At 35.9% G+C, this 17,617-nt stretch overlaps 1 protein-coding gene across 4 annotated transcripts in view; it reads right to left on the reverse strand.

Moving 5' to 3' along the window:
• Erbb4 (erb-b2 receptor tyrosine kinase 4) overlaps window positions 1-17,617 on the reverse strand; it is a 1,041,831-nt gene that overhangs the window by 281,579 nt on the left and 742,635 nt on the right. For all 4 annotated transcript variants that reach the window (XM_085698741.2, XM_085698747.2, XM_085698750.2 and 1 more), the window contains exons 12-13: window positions 15,612-15,811; window positions 528-660 (exon numbers count right to left, since the gene is read on the reverse strand). In XM_085698741.2, coding sequence (XP_085554867.2) covers window positions 528-660; window positions 15,612-15,811 — 333 coding nt within the window. The remainder of the gene's footprint in view (window positions 1-527; window positions 661-15,611; window positions 15,812-17,617) is intronic.

Genomic DNA, 17,617 nt, shown 5'->3' on the forward strand with positions numbered 1-17,617 from the left:
ATGGTTGGGGTTGCATATTGCCTACCACGCCATGAAGATTATTAAAGGGCTGTAGCTTTATCAAGGTTGAGAACCACTGGTGCAAGGGAAGGAAGCTTTAGTGATCTACTCATAACGCAAGTTGAAAATTAAACAGTTTTACTAATGTGTAAGTGGGTAAAAATTTAATAATATTTATATATCTTGGTAAATATTTTTAAAATGTGAAGGTTGATCAATATTAGACTTATTATCTCAAACAAAAATTACTTTTCCTTGAAACAACTTATTATCTATTTTCTTGCATCACAGATGCTCTTGAAAAATTTTGATAGACTCATAAATTCTTTTTATTTTTTTATATTTTTCTTAAAAATTTACACCTCCTTTTCCCCTCCCATTTTCCTCCCCCTCCCTCCACTCCTCCTCCCCCTCTCCTTCCCCTCCAGTCCAAAGAGCAGTCAGGGTTCCATTTTTCTAAAGCTCAGATTTTGCTTTAGTCAGTAGCTCATAGCTCATGTGTTTAAAGTGGATTTGTCGTCTCTTACCCATCATAGAGGTTACAAGACTCTATGCAGATTTTTCCCCTGCTGAAGCGCCGACATGATAGGCACTGGTCTGGCCCAGGTCCCCAACAGCCATCATTTGAACACAGGTGATTGCACACCATGCCTTCAGCAGCTGCAAGACACACCAAAATCAACAGGAAATAAGTAAAATGATATGTTAAAACTTACCATCTTTTGTACAAAAGCTGAATAGCATTTATTTAATAAAAAGTATATGCTTGAGAACATAAGCTGTTCATATGTTCTTGTTGAGTGGTTTTAAAACAGCAATATAAACTGTCTAGTTCACATCTCCTTTGATCATATCCTAAGACTAAGGGGTAACTACATTAGTCCTTGTAATATGTTAATGTTGGCAGACTTACCTAGACACATTTTTACTTTGTAACTGTGTAACTGAATAATCTTTCCTATAATTGCTAAAAAGAGGAAAATTGACTTATATGATCATATGCCATTGGTGGAGTTCAATCATAAAGTTCACTTCCTACTTGAGTTAGTCAGTGAAAGCTAGATATCTAGCTGGCTATTTTATTGAAAAAATGATTGGATTATGATAGTACAAACTTCATCATTTAGTTAACCCATGGATGTCTTTCCTTTTGTACTCAAATTTTTAGTATATTCAAAAGAGTCCAAACCTGAAATCAACACAAATGTAACAATGAATATCCAGATCAACAAATTGTAACATATCATCTAGAAAACAAACAAAAACCAATCAAAACCAGCCATGAATAGATTCATAGCTCGGATATTTGCAAAACATTATGTAATGTGAAAACCTTAACATAGATGATGGCGCAATGGAGTGTTCAGCTTACAACTCTGCTGTAAACACAGAGATGCCAAAACAGACTGGAGGAGAGCAGTGACCGCTGCAGGACAAAAGGCAGTGGTCAGCACATTTTAGAATTTGACTATATACAACTCAAAAAATAAAATGCAAAGATAAAAATAAAAAGTCAGAAATTAAAAATATTTTTGTGGTGCCAGGAGGTAAAACTCACGTCCTCAGTTAAATTACACACTCAGCAACTTTTAAAACTTGAAAATTTAAAAAGTTCTAATGCGATAATTTTATGATCATACAGATTCACACAAAATACCAATTTTATATTTCTTCTTTCTTCAGGTTCTATTTTATTTATTGTTTTTTTTTTGTCTATTTCATTGTGATTCATCACTTTTTGGTCTATTTTACCTGTCTGCATTTATTTTCAAGTTTAATACTATTCATCCTTGTATAGTATTTCATTGCAACTTTCATTGCTAACAGAACTTTATCCTATGTGGAGATATAAAACTGCTGGGATTTTCTCTTGTGCTTTCAAATTATTTGACCTGGGTACTTAAGCTTCACCAAGATCTCAGCTCTTTTCTGCCCTTTGTTCCCTCTTTGATTCTTTATTCATGTGCCTAACAGCGTAAAAGCTTTGGATCAAGGCAACAGAATCACATGAATGAAAAAAAAATTGCTAAGCAAGAAGCAAGAAACCACAAGTAGGTATACTGTTTGACTCATTCTTTCCAAATAACTAGGTGAAACTGAAGCATGGAAGATTATTTTCTCTATAAAGTAAAAGCAAAGCAAGAGCCTCCAAAAGGAATAAAACGAAAGGCCAGGGACGCTACTTCTTTGAAATTCTTAAGAGAAAGAAGTTTCGATCATCACCAAGAAGTAAGCACACATCTGACCTCCCAGAGTGATCACGACGTGTGGAGCAGAAGATCAGCTCAATGGCTTAGAGTTCACAAGGCCGTTGCAAGCCTGTCTAAAGAAACTTTAGCAATATACTGATTAGGAAACCTTTCAGTTCCTCCGTGTTTTCTCCAGAAGCTCTGAAATAGATTTCTCTTTATCTTGTCTGAATTGTACCTGTCTATTAAAAATTTGGAGAGATAATACTGTGCTTAGTATTATGACCTTTACAGAGAATATTGAACCTGCTTCCATTAAAATAGAGATGAGTGGAAAATAATGAATCTTGCTACAGTGCTGCATGTGTGACAGTAAATGGATTAGCTCAAAAATATTGAAAATGAACACCTATCTATGGGCACAAAGGCTGAAAAATTTTCTTTCAGTGTAGAGCAAATGTAACTACTAGGTCGGTATTATTTATCATACACTGAAGCATGGATTTTTACTTAGAATGGATTTAGACAGGTAGCATTAATCTTTTTTAATGCTGAAAAGTTTATTTAATATAGAGAAGTTAAGCTTTTCTGATAAGACAGACATAAGTTCAAATCTTTATTGCCTCATGAACCATGTTGCCATGGACAATTACTTTTCTGCTACAGCTTTGTAAAGTGAATTATATCTCCCTTTCATGATTATGGTGAATATGTTCAGAATATTAGTATGCCATTTGCTACACAGTTGGGCATTTAAAAAAAACAGTGAACAAATTAGCTGACGAGAAATTTTAAAAAATGAAAATGTAGTCATGTACTTACTATTAAAAGTATTTTCTTAGAAACCCTTTTCTCTTGGACAGTGTAAATACATAGCTGTTACCTCTCAGAAGGTCTAGATATGTCTGTGCCTTGACAGTGGATCAATAATCATGTCTGTATACTTGTAATTTTGATAGGTAATCAACATGACAGTAGGTGGTGATGGAGTTTGGCATTTTCTTTTTGATTGAAAAGATGGTATTTGTCAGTGATCAGATTGAGCATCTTGTCTGCTGAGATGGTTAAGATAACAGGAAGAAATAAAGCAGAAGGGTCTGTGGGCAATTATAAATCACAACTTCAGCAAAGATATTACAAGGAAGCAACTACATTAACGTGTTCAGAGACTAGACTGGACATAGGCAATGGCTCCCGGTAAGTTCCCAAAAGAAGATGGGCTGGATTATATACATAATCTGCTCACCACTTTCAGGATATCTTGAAAGGTTGAACAAGCTGTGTAAAAAGTGTTGTCAATTTTATAGCAAGAGAAAACAAAACACAACAACAACAACAAACCATTTGATTCAAATACAAACTCATAAATCTAATTATGTTGATGGGACTGACTTGAGAGCATGGTTGACAGTTGGTGAAAAGAAGATAATAACAATGATCTAGTTAAGATACAATCAAAGCATACAAGTTTTATCCATAATACAAAATGTTGGAGCTTGGAGGTGGAACTCTGTGATCGCTAAGGTGTTTTTTTAGTCAGTCTCCATCAGGATCATCCTTTTTCTTCATAGATATAGGGAGATGTCTAAAGAAAAAGCAGAATGGAACAAATCCAAGTCTAAAGTCCTGGAGGTTGAGTCTGAATCCCTGAGTTGTCTAAAACAACCTAAATATAATCTCATTATAGTTCTGAATGTCAAAAGTAAAAAGAAAAAAAATCTCATTTAAGACAACATCAATACCTTCTCCAGGCTCCACAAGTTTGGTTTTCCCTTGACTCTTTCAGCTTTTAGAGGATTCTTGCACATTCCATGGGTTGCAGACACATAATTACAATATCTACTTCATAGATCACACCATCTTTTCTTTTACTATAGACAATTCTTGCTCCCATAATGAATGGCACATAACATTGTATTACTTCCCCATCCTGATACCCTAGGGAAATGGTCCCATCTTTAAATCTACACCGTTTGTGGGCTCCCTCTGTCTTTTAAGGTAACATTCAAAGGTTGTAGATTATATGTGTCCATTTTGGGAGGAGGCATTGTTTCCTCCACAGCAGATACTAAGTAAGATACTGCAGTAAGTCTGTGAGTAAGAAAGTTTAAATTAATATCAAGGAGAAGGATACTATTGCATTCACATTATAGGAAGTATTTAAAATATTATTAAATGAATGCTCTGTGAAAAAACTAGGAAAATAGGACTGCTACAATATACCTATGAACCACACTGGGTAGGTGAAATAGATGTTATTCACAGCATGTTCAATTCCAAGATTCTTAGTACCTCTGGTCTGTCACCTGGCTATAACCTGAGCATGAAATTCTAAAGGCAGGAGTTGAAATGAATGAGATGCAGCAGAAATTAGAAACTCTTCAAAGACTGCTCATATAATGAGTACATTCTAAAGTGCCTCTTGGAAAAGAATACTAAACTGTAGAAAGTTAAATATTTTACTGAAATTCATAAGTGAATAAAAGTTAGTAGCATAATACATGCTATATGTGTACTATAATTTCTCAAGTAAACAATCATTAAGTGTCCCTTTTAATGAGTGGGATATATTTTAGTAATTACAGAGTAAAAAACACTATTTAAATAATATTTTTAAAATGTTTACTGTTTTATGTTGTCTTCTAAAATTGCTCTGAAATGTTTTTTAAGTTACTCAACTGCAAATTTTCCCAGTCTAAATCCTTTTTGTGGAAGTAAACCTCCACAAGAAAAAAATTGTCTAAACCATATGCTTTTAAGTATATTTCTTTTTAGCTCTTTTGATATTGGATTCTCCTCTGTATGCTGTGGATACCATTTTTGAATAAAGAAACTGCCTTTGCCTGATGATAGGACAGAACTTAGGTATCTGGAGAATCTAAACTGAATGCTGGGAGAAGGGGGGCAGAGTCAGAGAGAAGTCAAATAGCCCTGTTGGAACCAGTCGGAACTTTATCTGGTAAGCCACAGCCACGTGGTGATACACAAATTAGTGAAAATGGGTTAAATTAATATGTAAGGGTTAGCCAACACGAAGCTAAGGCTAATGGGTCAAGCAGTGATTTAAATAATACAGTTTCTGTGTGATTATTTGGTTCTGAGCAGCCAGGAATGAAACAAGCAGGCCCTTTTACAACACTCTCTCACTGTCTCAGTGTTATTGTTTTGGTCTGGTCCCTTTAAGGGGCAAGCACGCCCACTCTCAGTCACTTCTGACCTCTCCATCGCCATCTTAACTTCTTCCTTCTGTTCCCTCTTTTGGCATGTGCACATGTGTCTCCTCTATGTCTCTATGTCTCTTTGTCTCCATGTCTCTCTGTCTCTCTGCCTCTTCTTTAAGTAATAAATGTTCATCTTTATATTCAGCTTTATGTTTATTTATTATGTCCTGTAAGCCTTTTATCCACCGCACCTGGTCACCCGCCCGCCTGACTCTCCCAGCCACATGGCTAGTACCAGCCTGTCAGGGATGAGCCCTCTGCACTCGCTGGGGGGAACCTGCACTTCTCTAACCGTCTCTCCATGGACTAGCGTCTGCGTTCACCCCAGAATTATGTTTTAAAGAACAAAACTTAGTTTAACAATTTCTCATTTAATTATTATTTTTGTATGTGTATGCATCTGTGTGTACATATATGTATATAAACTTTTGAGTCTATTTAGTTTTGGTCCTTTGTAGAGGTATATGTATCTAGGGATGACTGTTTAGGATTGGATAACTTAATGTTGACTCATACATAGAGATAACTGATTCTTCCTTGTCAGTAGTTGTTTATTGCCCACAACTCTTCATCTTTGGGTTAAGTCTTTTTGAGTTGTCTTTCTTTTACATAGGGATATCAATTGTCACCACACAGTTTTTGTTTAGGTACCCATATTTTTAAGATGTAACGGTCACACCTCACTTTTACTTATACTTCTAGCAATCACATAATATAGAATATAGAAAGTAATAGGGAAAGAGACAAAGTGGATTCTCTCTCTCTCTCTCTCTCTCTCTCACACACACACACACACACACAGAGAGAGAGAGAGAGAGAGAGAGAGAGAGAGAGAGAGAGAGAGAGAAACACATACATCTGTCTGGTTATGGTATGGGTTATACTAATAACATAGAATTATGGCCACAAAACCCAAATGTTTCTGTAATTTTTATATCACCTCCTACATGGTTTAAAACAACAGAAAAGTGTTGTTTCATAAACTTTAAATAGAAACATGCAAATTAATGGCCTTGGAAATTTATTTATTTTATTGTGGGGCAGACCATAACTCTGACCTAACTTCCTGTGGTGCCAGTCACTCTTTGTTTTTCTTATCTTGTGATTGTATTGCTCCAATTATGTTTATCTTCTCTCTAAATTGTTACATTGTGTTTCTTATATCTATCACATTTCTTCTAAGGACACTAGTCCCGTACAACTTCATTTTAACATATATTTGGATCACATCTTCACTTCAATTATTTTAAGTCAAATTCCCAGATACAACTGATCAGGATATGCTAATGTCTCTTTTGAGGATGTGGGGGCAACACAAGGCACAGAGCTTCAAAGAAGAGGCCCTGGCAATTGGAGACCAGGCACCTGCCTTTTAATATTTAACAGTTTTATCATCAAAATACTATATCCAATCATCTAGAGGAGTGTCATGTTACAGTACTGTCATATGAAATGAAAACTGAACGTGCTGTGATTCTGGCTTCTGTCATTGAGAAGTTCTTTATGACTTAGACATTTTAGGTTAAAAATTAGAGGAGATTTCATTTTTGAAACTAATCAGCAACAGTAATTATTTTTGAAAAGAACATAGAGAGCATTTGAGGCATTGTTAGTAATTAGACATTGTGCTGTTTCAAATAAAATAAGAAAAGAATTACAAAGAGCAGTGTACTGATATTTACTTTGGTAATTTAGGAAGGGAAATCTTAGAAGTATAGTTAAGAGTTTCTATCTTCTGATTACTTCCAAGGATATTGTTTACACTGTATCCTAAGTTATGCACCCACGGTTCACATCAAGGCTGGTTTAGTGAGCATAGGCTATCTGATACCCAAAAAATAGCTCCTTTAACCTGCCACGCACTGGACTGTAAATGCGCTAGGCTGAGATGATGATGTGCTGAGGATATGAGTAAGCCATCTAAAGACGGAATATAAAACTGGATAGTATGGTAGAGAATCTCCTTTCTTAGCAAGAGTGTTTAAATTGTAATGTATATCATATTTTACCATAAATTATAACCAAAGTTTATCATCTGTAGAATACAAAAAATTAGAATAAGAATGATCTTGATAAAAACTGCATGAGATTTTTATAGGAAAAAAATTCTTATGCTATCTTACAAAGTAAAATATTTAGTCCAGAAGTGCCATGTCATAGGAGAGTGTACAGGGAAAAAGTTGCTTCTAACCCTGTCTCTGTCATATGAATTTTCTTCCTTACTCACCAACTCCTTTTCAATTAAATATAGGGCACATAGTGACCCACTGGAAAATGGGGTGATGAGGTCATCCAAGGAGTTTAGTGATTAACAAGTAATTGCAGTTTTGCATTTCTATTTGGTAGAAGCATGCTCAGTGAGGTAGAGTCTCGATTACCAAATGTCAAAAAGGCAGAGACATAGATAAAATTGCATAGAGCCACTCCTCTGAATCTGTGTAACTGTTGTTTATATATCTGCAGATACAATCAACGATAGATCAAAAGATAAACAGCAGTATTCATTTTAATAGGTACAGACATGTGCTTATTATTATTCCCTATAAGTAATACTATTGCACCTATTTGCACAGTGATTACATTGAATTACTTATTATACATATCTTTGTTCTAATTTAAAGCATAGTGAAGGGTATCCATAGGTTTTATAACATATTGTGCCATTTTATACAAAAGATAATTCAGGACTACAGATTTCAAGCTATGATGGGCTTTTGTACCCGACTCCCATGGACAGTCAGTGATGACTGCTCTTCTTAAGTATTTTAGGTTAAAAAAGATCAGAACAAAACAAAACCAAAAAACATCTATTATCACTACGTTTTTTTTTCTGAATCATTATCAAAGCTTTATATATAGTGAATTTTTTGAAGTACTAAGTCATTTGTCATAATGCAGACCTACTCCACGTAATCTCCGAAAGCTCACACACATCTCCTCTCCAAATTCCATTCTCTCACCCCTCACACATCACTTTATCCCAGCCGCCAACTCCAGAAGACATTCCCTGGAAACCCACAGGCCACTCCCGTCAAGGAAGCAGGTAGCCTGACTAGATTTTAAATTTCGTTCAGTTTCTTCAGTCCCCCTGTCTCCTTCTCAGCTCTGTAGCCATCCACCTGTGGCTGCTTCTCTCATCCTCTCACCCCGTTCCCAGGGGACTAAGTAGATGCTGGTAGAACATCCTGCTTTCCTCCCTCACTTGGACCCCCTAAGCACCTCCCAGCCCAGTCCCATTCCTACATGTCAGCTCCCGATACATAGGAACACATTTTGTATGGACTTTCTGTTATCAGCAACTATTAGGATCCTAAAAGAATTTGCTACCAGGCAACATACAGCCGCCATACTCTCCTAAGAACTAGAAAGGGCAATAGAAGAAAAGAAACCCAATACCAACTCAAAAAACACTAAGCCATATAACAGCACCTAGAATTTAAAAGTTTCCAAACCCAAGTGCCTAATGCCAACATAAAATCATAATCAATTAGAAGTCAGGGTAAAGTATTTCTGTTATAGCTGAACAACCTTATCACAATAGGTCTTGAATGTTTCACCATAGGTAAAGTCCAAGACATAGACTTCAAAATAGACTTTGTTAATATGACAGCAGTTCTTTTTTTTTTTTGAAAGTAAATTTTATTAAATTATAAAAGTTTCCATTTACTCCCCTCTTCCCAACACCCTCCCACTCCCCCCACTCCCTCTCCTCCTCCCTCTTCGTCCCTTAGGGCAGTCAGGGTTTCCTGCCCTGTGGGAAGTTCAAGTTCCTCCCCCCTCCCTCCAGGTCCAGGAAGGTGAGTATCCAAACAGACTGGATCCCCAAAATCCAGTATATGCAGAGGAAACTGGTCCCAGTATCATAGTCAATGGCTTTTCAGAAAGACTTCGGGCCAGCCACATTCAGAGAATCCGGCCAAATTCTGAGAATCTGGTTAGATCACGTCCTCGTTCAGTCCTAGTCCAATTGGCCTTGGTAAACTCTCATTAGATCCGTTTCCTTGTATCAGTGGGTGATAGCATCCCTCGCAGTACTGATTTCGTTTTTCATGTTCTTCCTCCTTCTGCTCCTCATTTGGACCTCGGGGGGCTCAGTCCGGTGCTCCAATGTGGGTCTCCGACTGTATCGCCGTCCTTCGCCAGATGAAGGATCTCCTGGTGGATAGCTAAATAATCTTCATCAGGTTCATCTTCTTATTTAGCTTCTCTAGGATCATGAATAATAGGCTCAAAGACCTTTAATTATGGTTAGAATCCACTTATGAGTGAATACATACCGTGTTCCTCTTTTTGGGTCTGGCTTACCTCACTCAGTAAAGCATTTTCTATTTCCATCCATTTGCATGCAAAATTCAAGATGTCATTGTTTTTTACCGCTGAGTAAAACTCTAATGTGTATATGTTCCACACCTTTTTTAACCATTCTTCTATTGAGGGGCACCTAGGCTGTTTCCAGGTTCTGGCTATTACAAATAGTGCTGCTATGAACATAGTAGAACAAATGCTTTTGTAGTATGTTAGGGAATCTTTAGGGTATATTCCCAAGAGTGGAATTGCTGGGTCCTGAGGGAGCTTGACTCCCAGTTTCCTGAGAAACCGCCACACTGATTTCCACAGTGGCTGCACGAGTTTGCATTCCAACCAACAATGGATGAGTGTTCCCCTCACCCCACATCCTATCCAGCATAGGCTATCGTTGGTGTTTTTGACTTTAGCTATTCTGACGGGTGTAAGATGGTATCTCAAAGCCTCCCCTGCTCTTGGATTGGGAGAATCAACATAGTAAAAATGGCAATTCTACCAAAAGCAATCTATAGATTCAATGCAATCCCCATCAAAATCCCATCAAACTTCTTCACAGACCTTGAGAGAACAATAATCAAGTTTATATGACAAAACAAAAAACCCAGGATAGCCAAAACAATCTTATACAATAAAAGAACTTCTGGAGGCATTACCATCCCTGACTTCAAACTCTATTATAGAGCTACAGTATTGAAAACAGCTTGGTATTGGCATAAGAACAGAGAAGTCGACCTACGGAATCGAATAGAAGACCCAGATATTAACCCACAAACTTATGAACACCTAATTTTCGACAAGGGAGCTAAAGGTATACAATGGAAGAAGGAAAGCATCTTTAACAAATGGTGCTGGCATAACTGGATGTCAACCTGTAAAAAAATGAAAGTAGATCCATATCTATCACCATGCACAAAAATCAAGTCCAAATGGATTAAAGACATCAACATTAATCCGTCCACTTTGAACCTGATAGAAGAGAAAGTGGGAAGTAGTCTACAAGATATAGGCACAGGAGGCCTCTTCCTAAGTAGGACCCCAGCAGCACAGACAATAAGAGAAACAATGAATAAATGGGATCTATTGAAACTGAGAAGCTTCTGTAAAGCAAAGGACACTGTCAGTAGGACAAAAAGGCTGCCTTCTGACTGGGAGAAGATCTTCACCAACCCCTCATCAGACAAAGGTCTGATCTCCAAAATATACAAAGAACTCAAGAAACTAGGCACTAAAACTCTAATTAACCCAATTAAAAAATGGGGTACTGAACTGAACAGAGAATTCACAACAGATGAACTTCGAAAGGCCAGAAGACACTTAAGGTCATGCTCAACCTCCTTAGCGATCAGGGAAATGCAAATCAAAACCACTTTGACAGCAGTTCTTAAAATGAAGTAAATAAATCCCTTCAAGAAAGCCTGGAAAACGTAAATAGTGGAAGGAAATGAATGAAAGGGTTCACAGTTTGAAAATGGAAATAGAATCAGTAAAAAAAAAAAAACCAAACAAACTAAGGAAAATATAAAATTGAAAAGAATTAGGAACTTGAACGGGAACCTCAGAGGCAAACTTTCCAATAGGAATACAAGAGGCATAAGGTAGACTCCCTTGCATCAAAGTCAGAAGAGAGGAAATTAAATACCTCAGTCAAAGAAACAAGTAAATCTAAAAAGTCCTTGGTACAAAACAGCCAGGAAATCTGGGACACTAAGAAAATATAAGAATATAATAGGAACAGAGGAAGTAGAAGAAACACAGGACAAAGGTGCAGAAAATATTTTCAACAAAATAATAGAAGAAAAATTCATTAAAATAAAAAAGATGCCTATAAATGAACATGAAACATACAGAACACACCAAATAGATTAAATGATAAAATAAATTCCCCAAAGCACATAATAATCAAAACAACTAAACTTACAGAATGAAGAAGGAATATTCAGTGCTGCAAGGGAAAAAGATCAAGAAATATGAAAAGAGAACACTATAGAATAACATTTGGGACAGATGCCATGCAGACTCTAAGAGACCACAGATGCTAACATAGACTACTATACCAGACAAAACATTCAATCACAATAGATGGAGAAAATAAGATATTCCATGATAAAAATCAAAATTAAGTGATATCTGTCTACCAATCCAGCCATGCAGAAGGTGAAAGAAAACTCACCTTTAAAGAAGTTAACCAATAAAACACAGGAAATAAATAATCCCAGAGAGAAATCAAAAGAGGGGAAACACACATACCATCACCACTACCAACAACAATGCACCACCTCACCTGGGACAGAGTCCCAGTTGGACAGCTCATGTCTTCAAGTAAAGCTTTCAGTACTTTTCTGGTACCAGGAAGGAGTTATTTCTAATTGAGTTTTTGGCAAAAGGGTAATCCCCCAACAATGCTGACTGCTGCTAAGACATAAAGGTCTTATTGCTGAAGACAACACATCTATAATTCGTTGAACATAGAAAACTTGAGCTACTACCTAAGCAGAACACCTCCCCTCCCCCATGCCTTGGTACAGTTCAGGAAACTGCATTATACCGAAGGAAAAACATAAACACCAAACCAGCTACAAATACTCGAATCTATAACAGTGTTCTGTGATGTGGGAGTCCCCTCTGTGTGCTGTGATTATCATTAATGAATTAAGAAACTGCCTTGGCCTGTTGAAAGGTCAGAACTTAGGTAGGCGGAGAAGACTGAACTGAATACTGGAAGAAATAAGGGAAGAGTCAGAGATGCCATGATCCACCACCAGAGATAGACATGCTGAAACTTGGTTGGTAGGCCACGACCTTGTGGTGATACGCAGATTAATAGAAATGATTTAAATTAAGATGTAAGAGTTAGCCAATAAGAAGTTAGAGCTAATTGGCCAAGCAGTGATTTAATGAATACAGTTTCTGTGTGCTTATTTTGGTTCTGGGAGGCCAGGATGAACAAGTGGTTCCTTGTAACAGTTCTACCTTCAGTAAATCAGGAAATCCCACAGAAAGAGAAGCAGAAAGAATGTAAGAGTTACAGGGAATGGAGGACACCATGAAAATAAAGTACTCTAGATCAACAGGATTGACGCACATGCAAACTTACAGAGACAGTATCTGTCAGCCAAATAGACACTTTCCTCCCTAAGTTGCTTTTGGTCTTGTTTTATCACAGAAAGAGAAACCCTAATGAAGACAGACACAGAAAAATAACACATTCTTTACCGATGTTTCAGTGTTTTGCATATTTCATAATAAAAAATGTAAAGTTGTATTTTGGAAAGACTGTTTCCATATCGAAAAATCAATAATGAAACTGTTTCTAATTATATCTACTTCATATGTACAATAGTTTTTAAGAAATAAAATGTGTGACTCAAATACAACCTGGGTTTTGAGGAGTTGGTATGATATTTATTTCTGAACTGTTTATATGTAAGAATGTCTTCCTGTCTTTCAAGAAACTTCAAAAAACTTCTGACAAGTCCACTGGAATTTCTCCCACATAGGGCTGTCACCCGGCGAGCAGCATCCCCACACGGGAAGGCGAGACAGGGAGTGAGAGAGTCTTTCCTGTGCTGCAGCTGTTTCTCGATCTGATTCTCTTCAAATCATCGTGCCAGCTTTGAAATTTTTGACTTAAAAGGGGAAGTTGTTCAAGCCACTGTCACCTTTTTGGATGAGGTAAAGTTTTTATTTCTTGTCAGCATTTATTGGAAATCATTTTGAATACCACATCATCTCTTTAAATTGTTGCCTTTTTAATAGACAATCACTTCAGATTTAGGTCAGTATGTTTATGGTAACTGTATCACGTTAACAGGTGTGTAGGTCTAAAAACATGCATATTGCATGCTTGTCTATGAATATGTGTTGAAATACCTTATGAATGTAGTATACATACTGTCTCTGTCTACACTTACGTGTTGTAGCAAATACGAACTTAAATACATATACTCGGATATATCTTGAACATGTGCAGATACAAAGAATGAATATTAAAAATTCAGTTCCTCTAAAAGGAGGAATCTATTTGGACTTCTATTTGCAGAGTGCTGTGCATGATGGGGAGGGTTTTAATCATACCACTTCCATAGTACAACTCACTGCGACCATCAGCAGTATCAATCCTGAGGCCATGTTTACAGAGCTACTCGATTTCAGGAAAATGCATGCTTGGGATATTTCTGCAGATTCAATTGGTTGAGATCATAGTCCAAATTTTAATAAATAGACTTCATGTAATAAAGCACTTATTTGATGCTGTTAGAGATTAAATCTGATGCTGCTAATTTGTACTATAATGGAACAAAATGGTTTCTTCTAACTGCCTCATTTCTTTCCAAAACTAAACATTCAAATCTAAGTGTACCAAAAGAAACATACATACAGTTTAAAAATAGCTGAACTTACTCTAATACTGAAATTTTCACAGTATTGAAAGCTTAAAAACGCGATGTTCAGTGTATTATTCTTATTACCGTAATTTGTGATACGTTTCTTTTTGCATGCTGCAAAAGTTCATAACTCTCAGAAGAATACAAAAAACTCAAAACTCTGCTCATTCTATATTTAACTTCCTTCTATTCTCCTTCCCATTTGCTTTTATATGTCCAGGTATAAAATGATATATAAAACATGAGTGTTTTCAGTATTTCAGATTCACTATGTCAAAGAGATCAGAGTGTCTCTGGTGCTTTCATGTTTTCCTATACATAACCACCAAGAAATCATAGATGAAAGATGGTGAAGTGATATTATTTTGAATAAAACAGAAGATACAAAATAAAATAATAAATTAGATAAGTATTTATAAATTTGTATCAAAGATTCTATTTGAATGTCATACGTCTTCTGTGTGGCATGGAAGCACACACACAAAACTGTAAAAAAAGAAGTTTCTCATCAGACAGAAAACAAAAACAGTTACCTCTCAAGAATCAGCAGTGGATGAGCAAAGTAAATGATCCATGGTGCAGAAAAGTGAAGATTAATTTAATATAACTATGCATGGGTTGATACATAAGTAGAAGATCTATTTCCTGATTTTAGGTGGCACAGAGAATGTGTAAGCATGAAAGATCTCCTAACTCCAGATTTTGTGCTTGTTATAGATCTCTCCTTTTCTATAAAATGTTTTAATCAACAAAAGCAACCAAATTTCTCACAAGTTTCCTTTTATTAAATTTGCTATCCTAAGGTGTTTTAGACAATCCCTGTAACAAGATGGAGTTACCAACTTAATTTACCAACTACTTAATTCAATAGATGTAAATTCGGTTTGCCTCCTAAGATTGTTATTTTACAGCATCCTCTACTCATCATTTATTCTCATAAACAAACAAATTTAGTATTTTTAATAAATACAGTATATATACATATGAATTATATTTGTTTAGTGTATTTATTAATCTCCAGGGCATATTTGTTTAAGATCGGAAACGTAGAATTCTGCCTATGTAAACTGTTTCCTATGTATAACAATGAAGGAAAAGCATGGAGCAAAAGTATCAAACTATACTGAAAATCAGAAAATCATATTTATATATAAGAGCATTTATAAAACCAATTTTCTTCTAATATAGAAAACTTCTAGACAGCATTTCCCCACATCTCAGAATACATCTCAGGTTATCCAGCCATCCCCAAACGTCATAGTGGGATGCATGGAATTGCCTGGCATGATCATTAAGCTTTGCAATAAGGTTTTATTAGATCTATGGAATCTAAATCTGCAGATGAGGTTTTCAGATATTGGCCAGGTTGTAAAAACAGACAATATGCTATAAACACCGTTATCTCTCCATTTTTAGGTTAAGGGATAGTTCTGATGTGATTTACAATGATTTAGCTCAATATAAAGCAGAGCAGAAGTCCCTGCTGAAGGTATGGGTGGTGATGTACTTACTACAGTTTTCTGCTCGTCTGTTGTCTCGGATCACTATTCTCTGGTTAATAGTGCTGAAGAGTGTTGTCCAGTTAATAGTGTGATAATAACACAGATTGCTGTTGTCAGTAATGTAGATGTTGCCCGCGCTGATTTCCTTCAGAGACTGGAACTGTAGGGAAGTGATGCCTTGTTGTTTGAGAATAAGCAATGAGAGCCCACTGAAAAGGAGATGGGGAAAACACAATGACTAATTCATGAAACAGTAAAGTTCAGTAAGGACAGAGCACCTCACAACAAAAATTAAAATAATAGAGCATCAACACTGGATGAACAGGCAATTCTCTGCTAAGATATGTACTTAATGATTTAATTCCCTAACTGACAATCTCTACCCCCTATAATTATGAACATTATGTATGTATATGCCTTTTCTTGTTAGCCTAAGTTTTGAGCTTCTCAACAATATAGTTTTATACTAATACTAAATATTTATAGAATATTTATAAATATAAATAAGTCTTTATAGTTAAGCACTATAATATATTGTTGCTTCTATAACTATGTAAACATGGATATGTTTTCTTTGTCTATTTTTGAGATCAGACCTCTGTCTAATGTGGAGTTGGTGATGATCTTTTCTCATTCAGTAGGCTGACATTTTATGTCGTTTACAGTTCCCTTTGCTTTACAGAAGCTTCTCAGTTTCAGGAGGCCCCATTTATTAATTGTTTCTCTTAGTGTCTGCTACTGGGGTTATATTTAGGAAGTTGTCTCCTGTGCCAATGTGTTCAAGTGTACTTTCCACTTTCTCTTCTATGAGATTCAGTGTGGTTGGCTTTATGTTGAGGTCTTTGATCCATTTGGACTTAATTTTTGTGCATGGTGATATATACAGATCTATTTTCATTCTTCTACATATTGGTGTCCAGTTATTCAAGCATCATTTGTTAAATATGCCTTCTTTTTCCATCTGACATTTTTTGCTTCTTTGTCAAAAATCAGGTGTTCATAGGTGTGTGGATTGATATTCGGGTCTTCGATTTGGTTCCATTGGCCATCCTGTCTGTTTTTATGGCAATATCAGGCTTTATATTGTCCTCAGTTTACTTTCTCCTATCTTCTCTCCATACTCACTGCTCTATCTCTTCTTCCCAAGTAGTCCCTTTTCTGATCATACCTATCCATCCATCCATCTATCTATCTGTCTGTCTGTCTTTCTGTCCTGTCTATCTGTTATCTATCATCTATCTATCTGTCTATCTGTCTGTCTATCATCTATCTATCTATCTATCTATCTATCTATCTATCTATCTATCTATCTACATCATCTATATATGTTTGTATTATATATTGCAGAAAGTACAACATTTGTTTTGTTGGAGTATAGTTTATTTTTTTACATAATTCCAAGTTTCATGTATTTCCTGCATATGACAAGATAATTATTCTTTTAAGTGATAGGATTCACTTCAGTGTGTGTGTATGTTTATACAACTTTTACACTTGTTTTATTATGTTTTTTGAGAATTTCACACATGAGTATCATATTTATATAATTTTCACTCCAAACTTGACACTTTTAATTCCTTGAGGTTACTCCCATACCATATCAACATATGAATTCTTTAATTATTAGTGTTTGTACACATATATGTATCTATTACACACACACACACACACATATATATATATACATACATACATACACACACATATAAAACATGCTTAGTCCATTTGTGTTTATGGTTGACCAAATAGGGTTGGATAATCTATTAGGGTTTCATCTCTGGAGAGGACTAAGTTTTCCCTCTCTCTTGAATATCTAGCTTTGAGGATCTGTAAGATTCACTCTATCCACTTTGGGATGAAAACAATTCTTTTTTATATACATTTTGTTTAGTTATCCATCTATTGACATGCCCTGTCGTTTTCTTCCTTATGCTAACTTAGGAATATACGTAAGAAACACTGATTATACAGTGGTACTATATTGATGATAGAGGAACACCCACAATGATTTCTCT

The sequence above is a fragment of the Myodes glareolus genome, chromosome 1 (genome assembly GCF_982192425.1).
Source record: "Myodes glareolus chromosome 1, mMyoGla1.1, whole genome shotgun sequence".
NCBI classification, from domain to species: Eukaryota; Metazoa; Chordata; class Mammalia; order Rodentia; family Cricetidae; genus Myodes; species Myodes glareolus.